A 7882-nucleotide genomic window follows, 5' to 3' on the forward strand; every position below is an offset into this window, starting at 1 on the left:
TCCTTCCAGGACGACGTCGTTGTTCAGGCAGGAGAATCCGCGGTGAGCGCGGTGAGGAAGGAAAGACGCTCACAGTCCGAAAGCCTCTCCTCCGAACGCGCTCAGCCCCACGCTGCGCCGGCCCCTCACAGGGTTTCTCCGAGTCTGGCCAGGGACACGGTAGCATACTCTCAAAGTGTCTCACCAAAATGACTTTGAATGGCCAGTGAAAAATTTTACATAATTAGAAAATTTTACAAGGACAATTTGGAGATAAGGTTCGGGTGTGCTATTCATTTAACACCCCGCGCCGCTGCCGACGTGCCCAGCCCCGCCCCAGCAGGTGCCCACGCGCTACCCTGCAGCTGAGCAGCTGAGGCTCCCGGGGCTGGGGTCGGGTGTGGGGCTCCAAGAATGTACTGTGGGCGCGTCCTCTCGGTACATCGGCGAGGGGACGGCTCATGGCCCTCATGAGTTTGATGGAAAAGCAAGCACGGTCCCCGAAAAGCCCCCGAGGGGTGTTTTCCTCTGCGTGGTGCAGGCTCAGCCTCCCGGGAGTGGGTCCCAGAGGCTCCACGGAGCCCACGCTTGGTCCTCCAGAGCCAGCAGCCTCCGCAGGCCCTTGGGAATGTCTGAGATGACTGCACCTTGAGGTCATTTATCAGCTGTTTGGTCTCTCTTAGGGGACGTGTCCGTCTCCTCCACGGCCACCGTGGTGACGTCTGGCGGGACCTGGGGGGCCACCAAGGTTAGGAGAGCTTGGGGGTCCCCTTCTGCCTGCTGTCCTTTGTCCTGCAAGGTACATTCAGCATGACGACCCTCTGGCCACCCCGCCCCCACCCACGCCCCGGGGCCTGGGTGCTCAGGGTCCGCCCCGGGGGTCTCCGAGGGGAGGACGTGGGTTCCCGCCTCCCGAGTCAGCTCCTGCCCCCTGAGGGCTGGGCCCCGCAGGGAACTGGGACCCACCCAGCCGGCACCGTCCCCACCCGTGTGGGCTTATGGGCACAAGCTACTCTACCTGAGGAAACCATCTGGTTTGGGCAGGTCCTCCTGCCAAACAGAGACACGTGGGTCAGGGAGGAGCCACGACGCTGGGGGCACCTAGAGTCCAGGTTTCCACCCTGCCCTTTCCCCGCAACACCGAGCCTCACACGGGCCGGAAAGACCTGTGTGGAGGAGGCTCCTCGCCCCGCCTGCCCCTGGGGGTCCACGACAGGTGAAAAGACAGGGTGCCCGGCCACGTCCCAGCCGCCAAACCCGGGCCCTACCTCAGCCCAGTGTGACCATCGGCCAGGGAGCGGGCTGAGCACAGAGGGCCGGGCGCCCCACGGAAGGCCCCTGCGCAGCTGCTCGGAGCCTGCAGCCCTGACACCCCCGGGCGAGGACACAGGACACAGCAGAGACGGGAGCGCGGCCCCGGCGCCGGCCCCGCTCCCCCTCTGCCCGTCGCTGCTTGGCGCCCGCTCCCCCCACGGCTGCGGCTGCGGCTGCGGCTCCGAGGCGGGACAGGGGCCCTGGGCGCGGGCGACGGCGGTGACGGGGGGGACCGGAGGGAGGAACGAAGGGCCCTGGGGGCTCCCGGCCCATCCCGTGCCCCTCTGTCGCCTGAGGGCAGACGGAGCTCCTGGCCCAAGGCGGTGCCCAGGCACCAGACTGGGACAGGGCTCCTGAGAGAGGAGGTCCCACTGGCCCTGCCACCCTCCCCCAGTTTAAAAACAAAGCCAGGGAGAGTCGCAACGGGAGCTCGGGGCCCTGCGCCGCCACAGGACCAGGGCCGTTGCTTACCATACCGCCACATGAGGACCACGCACATGACTAGCACACAGACGACAGCGATCGACATGAGCAGCCAAAGTGGCCAGGAGGAGCAGGTGACATCTCTGCTGTTGGTCCCAGGCTTTGCCTGCTTCTCAAACAGGCCGCTGCACCTTGGGGATGGAACGGTGGGGCCGTGGGGCAGCAGGCACGGGCCCCTCGGTGGCCTGTGCCTGGCAGGACCCGCGAGCGCCCTGCCCTCGGCCGGGCGGGCAGAGGCAGAGGCGAAGGTCGCGGCCGGGGCGCCGGTGAGGGAACGGCTCGGGGGGCGGCCGCAGGTCGGCCTGACTCTCCACGTCCCGCAGCTACGGGGAGCCGGGCTGGGGGTGCGGGAAGAAGTGGCGGGAGAGCGGGGGAACAGGGTTGCTCCACAGGAGGGAGGGACAGCGACGGAGATGACAGAGGTGGGGACAGAGCTGGTGTCAGTGATGGACCCCGGCCAAAGCCAGGGCCACAGGCAAAGGGACAGACTGAGGGAGTGGGACGAGAAGGAGAAGGGCAGGGTGGAGACCGAGGACCCCCGGTCCCCTCCCTTCGGGCAGATCCCTGGTCACCGCAGCCTCCCTCCAGGGACCCTGAGCCCCCAGGTCAGAGGCGGGACCCGGGAATCGGCATTCCGGGCCTCTGCTGCCAGGGGCCGTGGGTGCCTCCCAGTGACAGCCCCTCCCACGCCTCCCCAGGACGGCAGGGACGCCCCTCCGCCTGAGCCGGGGACAGCCCCCGCCCCAGGGTTTCGGGTCCCTGGGCGCAGCGGCACCCCTGGTGCCAGGGCTTGGAAACCCCGACGTGGGTTCTCAGGGACCGCGACAGGCGGCGGGAGGCCCCTGCCTGAAGCAGGTGCGGCCAGGGAGGGCCCCGTGTCTGCTGCGCCAGCGCCCCGACCTCCCGGGGGAGCACCGGGAAGCCCCTTCCCAGGCCACCCCGGAGTCACCTACTGGGTCCAAGGCAGACAGTCCGCCAGGGTCCCGTTGGGAGAGAAGGTGCCGGGCGGGCAGTCCTCACACACCGTGTCCTGCTGCTCGGAGCCTGAGAAACGAGCCTGTCGGCAGGGCTCCTCGGGGCCCCGACCCCTTGCCCGGGCCTGTCCCTTCGGAGGGGAGGGACTCACCTGCGCCCCGCACCCTCTGGCCTGGCCGGCAGACACTGTGGGGACTGCACACAGCACACTCATCCCCGTCGTGCGACACGCAGAAGTGGCCGTGGGCGCAGCCGCACACGGTGTCCGCCGTTCTGGAGCACTCCTTCCTGGTCACCTGGCCCATGTCTGGACCCCGGAGAAGGAGCTCAGAGCGCGGCAGGGCCTGCCGTGGGCGGTGGCGAGGGCCCGTCGCGGGAGGGGACCACGCTGAGGGCTGGAGAGCGCCTGCCGGCTGGGGGCTCCAGGGCGCACGGGCAGGACCCCAGCCCCGCTCGGCTCCCCACGGCGCTCGGCTCCCCGCCGGCACCCGGCCAGGCAAACCCCGGGCTCCGCCAAAACGTACTGCTGGGAGGGGCCGCCTTCGCGGGGGGGGGGGCGGGGGAGGGCCCCAAAGGGGTCCCAGGGCCCAGGCCGGCCGCGGCAGGGAAAGGCCGGTGGCAGGGGCCAGGGCGGAAGGCGCTCCTCAACGGGGGGCCGGGCGTCTTTCAGGCACGAGGACCTCCCAGCCTGGCCCCGGGTGGAAAGTGAGACCCGGTCCGTGATGGGTCACACCCCGACACCAGTCCCAGCCCCGTGCCATCCCCCCGGGAGACGGCCCCTCCGCCAGGCCCGCGACCTGCCTCCCATGCTGCTGGGGCGCCAGTGGGGGGACCGAGGGAGCCCTTCAGCCCGCGGAGGGGGCGGGCACCCTCCTGAGGGGCAGCCTGCGGGCCCTCTGCCCCTAGCTCAGCCAGCCGGACAGGCGCGCTCTCGGGGCATCAGGGGTGCGGCACGGCCCCCCCACCTCAGGGCCCCGAAAACATATGGCCCCCTCCCTTCTCCCCACCTTCCCCCGGGCCCAGCCCCCTCCGTGGGCCACCGGCCCTGGGCAGGAAGAAGGCCCAGGGTCCCCGGCAAAGCCTGGGGGTCCCCAGGGTGGGCGCGGGGGTTCGGGATCCTGAGACCAGCCCCCCAGCGGGGCCCTTGTGATGCTCTGGAGGGCCCAGGTGGTCGGATGGCAGGCCCCTCTCGGGCGTGAGGCAGGTGTGGCCGTGGGCCTGAGGGTCCCCGAAGGATCCCCGGCAGGGAGTGCTCCCGGCAGATGTGGGGGGCCTGGCCCTGGGCAGCCCGGGCCCCGCAGCCCTGCGTGTGCTGGGACCTTCGGGTTCGGGGGCTCGGCTCGGCAGTGGCTGGGCCCGCGTCCTCACCTCGGTCACAGACGCGACACTGCAGACACTCCTGGAGGCCATTGAGGTGGGCAGTGTAGGTCCCCGCGGTGCAGGGCACGCACAGGGTGACCCTGTGTTCCTCGCAGGCCTGCTTCACCCGGTAACCTGCAGCCCAGAGCCCACACTGTGAGCGCGGGGACGGCCCTCGGGCGCGCGGGCAGGTGTGACACCTCCCACAGGGCTCAAAGGCAGCTGGGCTGTGCCCCAGGCCTCACTGAGCCCATTTGGGAGAAGTGAGCACTTTCTGGAAGGATGTGGGCCGGCTCTCAGCCCCAGGCTTCTGGCCATAAATGGGCCGGCTACCCGCGAGCCCGCGCCCCTGTGCAGTGAGCAGAGGGCCTCGGGGAGTAAGGTAGCGCTGGTAGGGGGGCGCCCTGGGGCTCGAGCCCCCCGCCCCCTCTCCTGCCCCTCCCTGGGGCTTCATCCTCCCATGATGCTGGGTGCTGGGAACGGAGGGGCTCCAGGCCAGCGGTGGGGCCAGAATGGCCCCCCGGGCCCCCGCCCCGGACGCGGAGGCCCCCGGAACGGCCCCCACCTAAGGGCTGCACCCACCTGGGCTGCACTTGGGGCAACAGGAGCCTCCCACCGGGTACTCGTCCTGTTTGCACAAGGTCATCGCCAGGGCGCAGCGGGGGCATCCCAGGAAAACGAGGACCAAGGCCTGTGGGAGACGGAAGGGACGCTGGAGCGGGGCACCGCCCAGGCCCCCAGAGCCTCAGCCTCAGAGCCCGGGAAGCTGGCTCCAGCCACCGGCGTGGGCAGCGCCCGCAGGGATGACCTGATCCCAGAGGGCCCAGCACCGGCTCAGGGGGCTGTACCTCGAGCGCAGATGGCCCAGAGAGCGGGGGGGGCCGCCCCGACTCTGGCCTCTGCCCCTCTGCTCACCAAGGCGGGCCCCCCACCCTGGCACGGCCAGCACTCCTCTGGCCTGAAGCACCTCCAGGCCTCCTGCAGCCTTGTCTGTGCTGGGCCCGCGGGCCCCGGGGAGCCGCCGGTCAGCGCCAGGGCATAGGCTGCGTGGGGCGTCGGCCATGGGGGGGTCGTCCTGAGCGCTGACCACTGGGCTGATGTGCAAACCACACAAGGGGTCGGGAGGGGGGAGGGGCCCCGGCCGCCCAGCCCAGTGTGGGAACTAGTGCAAATGTCGGAGGAGCACATGCCTGGGCCGCGGGCCAGGTCCCCAGCAGGGGGCGCGTGAGGCCCCGCACGCTCCTCTTTCCCGTCTCTCCTGCCCTCCCCATCCGTGTACGAGTAAACAAGCAAGCCTTTTTTTAAAAAAAAAACAACACTCCAGTTTATGTCCACATAAGCCAGGTGCCAACGCAGGCGGCATCCTCCCCGTCCGTGTGGAAATGGTCGATTTTATCTCCCGGGACAGGGCTGCCATGAGTCACCACCCCCGCAACCGGCAACACCTCCCCCCACCCCTCGCTCCTTCCTGGACACTGGTCACAGCCGGCTTCCCCCTCCCCGCCGTGGGGTCAGGAGAGGGAGGAATGGGAGGGATCGCCTCTAGCTCCTGAATAAGGCGGCGGGAGGGCGTCCACTGAGGAGAGTTCCCAGGATGGGGGTGTTGCTTCCCTGCCTGAGTCCCCCAGTCCTGGTGGTGAGGGGACTCAGCCTCGGAAGCTGGGGTAGCCCAAGAGACGTGGGCTGCTGGCGGGCTACGTCCCGTGTGACAAGGAGCACCAGGGGAACAGGAACAGGGCTCAGGGCAGCACTGGGGCTCTGGGGAGAGTAGCACAGAGGAGAGGGGCTCGGGGGGGACTCACGAGACTCAGGGCGTCAGCCATGGGCGCCAGGCTCCAGGGGGGCGGCCCCCAGGCTTGTAGAGGCTCCATGTTCTTCCTCAAGGACCCTCATGCCCCGACGTCTGTCTCGGGACAGCTGCCAGCAGAAACAACGACATGACCTCCCTTCCTTGTGCAATTGCTGAAAGAGAAAGTGAAAGAGTTGTGCGATTATCTGCCCCAACAATTTCCTCCTCTTCAGCCGTCCAGGCTGAGAGGCTGGAAGGAGGATGGCTGGAGGTGGGGAAGGGAGGGAGCCACAGGGGCGGGGGGCGGGCGGGGGGGGGGCAGGGGGCCAGGGGCGGGGGGCGGGGCCGCGGGACTTGGCTCAGCCTCCCCCCACATGCTCCCACCCCCTCGCGAGGGAGCCCCCAGCCAGACTGAGAACTTCCCCAAACCCCTCTCCTGTCCACTTGCAGCCTCCTCGAGTTCCCAGTACAAGTGGGCACCTCCCCAAAGGGCCTCTCCACGTCCCCTGTCGCCTCGCGCCCCAGGGGGCTGATCTGCAGCTTCCCCACTAGCTGGAGTCCTCTGGGCTGCCGGTGCCCACCCGTGCCTGGGCCACCGGCACCCTGTTCACCGGCAGCTTCTGGAGCTCAGCTCTCACGTGGGCGCGCTCCCCAAACACCGGAGGCTGGCGCCCCCGTGGGCGGGAGGGGCACGGTGTCACCCTTGAGCGCCCAGGGGGCTCCCGCCCTGAGCATGCCCTGTCCCATCTGTCCCTGGAGGGGGCGGGGCTGGGTATTCCTGCCCGCTTTTCACAGCCGGGGATACAGAGGCTCAGAGACAGACACGGCGCTCGCTGCGGCAACACATGCACCGAAGCTGGAACGATAAGGGGACGGTGAGCACGGTCCCCGTGCCGGGGGGACTCGCAAGTTCGCGAAGCGCCCCACCGTGTCGAACAGCAGTTCAGAAGAATCTGTGTGCCCCAGTGGCCGCCCCATGCCCAACAGGCAAGCGCTGGAAACAGCCCGAGTGCCCATCGGCAGGTGAGCGGATCAAGACACCGCGGCACATCGGCGCAACGGAACACTACGCGGCAGAGAGAAAGAAGGAGCTCCCACCCTTGGCGACAGGGTGGACGGGTGTGGAGGGCATTGCGCCCAGGGGGACGAGGCAGACGGCGAGAGACACAGGGACAGATGCCATCTGATCTCACCTAATCGCGGAGCCCAGCCAACAAAACTAGCACAACAGAACCAGGGACACGGAGATAAAGGACGCACTGACAGTGAGCGGAGGGGAGGGGAGAGGGAGGCGGGCACCGGGGACGGGGGCGAGGGTCGCCGAGACGCAAGTACAAAGGGCCATGGACGAAGCCACAGCAGGTGGGACTGAGCACTGGGGGGGGGGGGGGGGGTTGGCAGGCAGTGGTGGGTGAAGGCAGAGACCACTGTCCTTGAACAACAATTAAAAAAAGAAGAGAAAGACAGAGACACAGCTTGGCCCAGAGCCTCCCCTGGGCGACCCCTGCCCAGGGCCCAACCCGTCTTGAAGGGGCTCTCCCGCCGCCCAGCCTTCCCCGCGCCAGGGCCGCCCCCAGGGCTGGGCTCGTGCGGGCAGGCCTGGGGCGCGAGGCCCCCACACACCTGAGAGGCAGGCGGGGTGCCGGAGAGGCAGCCCCACCACCAGCCCTGGCCCTCTGACCGACAGGGAGTCACGGGGCTGTGCCCCCCGCCGTTCGGCTGCCACGTCCCACGTGAGCCGCCTGTCCCCGGCTCACGCGCTTCCTTTGCCGGAGAGGTCGCAGAGCTGATGACGTGTGGTGGCTTCGGTCTAATCAGGCCCTGGATGCGGGTGGCCTGCTTCACGGGCCCAGGGAGGGTCCTTATCAGGCCCTCACCAGACCCAGGGGCCGCCCCTCCTGCAGCCGATGGCCGGACTCCCGGGCCAGCCTGAGCTGGGGCCCTCCGGGGACCAAGATCCTCAGAGTCGCTCTTGAATTTCAT

The 7882-nt window shown here is 69.1% G+C and overlaps 1 protein-coding gene across 2 annotated transcripts; it reads right to left on the reverse strand.

The window, feature by feature from the left end:
• Positions 1–325: 325 nt before the first annotated feature.
• TNFRSF14 (TNF receptor superfamily member 14) lies at positions 326–6069 on the reverse strand. 2 transcript variants are annotated; one of them, XM_054584025.1, is made up of 8 exons: positions 5913–6069; positions 4693–4801; positions 4120–4245; positions 2903–3058; positions 2730–2820; positions 1765–1907; positions 998–1029; positions 326–711 (listed from the first exon to the last, which is right to left on the reverse strand). In XM_054584025.1, exons 1-8 carry the CDS (start codon positions 5979–5981, stop codon positions 634–636), a joined length of 804 nt encoding a protein of 267 aa, XP_054440000.1. In that variant the 5' UTR covers positions 5982–6069; the 3' UTR covers positions 326–633. The 2 variants fall into 2 exon arrangements, with proteins under 2 accessions (XP_054440000.1, XP_054439993.1); XM_054584018.1 differs by having other exon boundaries at positions 326–771.
• Positions 6070–7882: the final 1813 nt, after the last annotated feature.

The sequence above is a fragment of the Pteronotus mesoamericanus genome, unplaced genomic scaffold, assembly GCF_021234165.1.
Source record: "Pteronotus mesoamericanus isolate MK-2021 breed Mesoamerican mustached bat unplaced genomic scaffold, CSHL_Meso_final contig_1193, whole genome shotgun sequence".
NCBI classification, from domain to species: domain Eukaryota; kingdom Metazoa; phylum Chordata; class Mammalia; order Chiroptera; family Mormoopidae; genus Pteronotus; species Pteronotus mesoamericanus.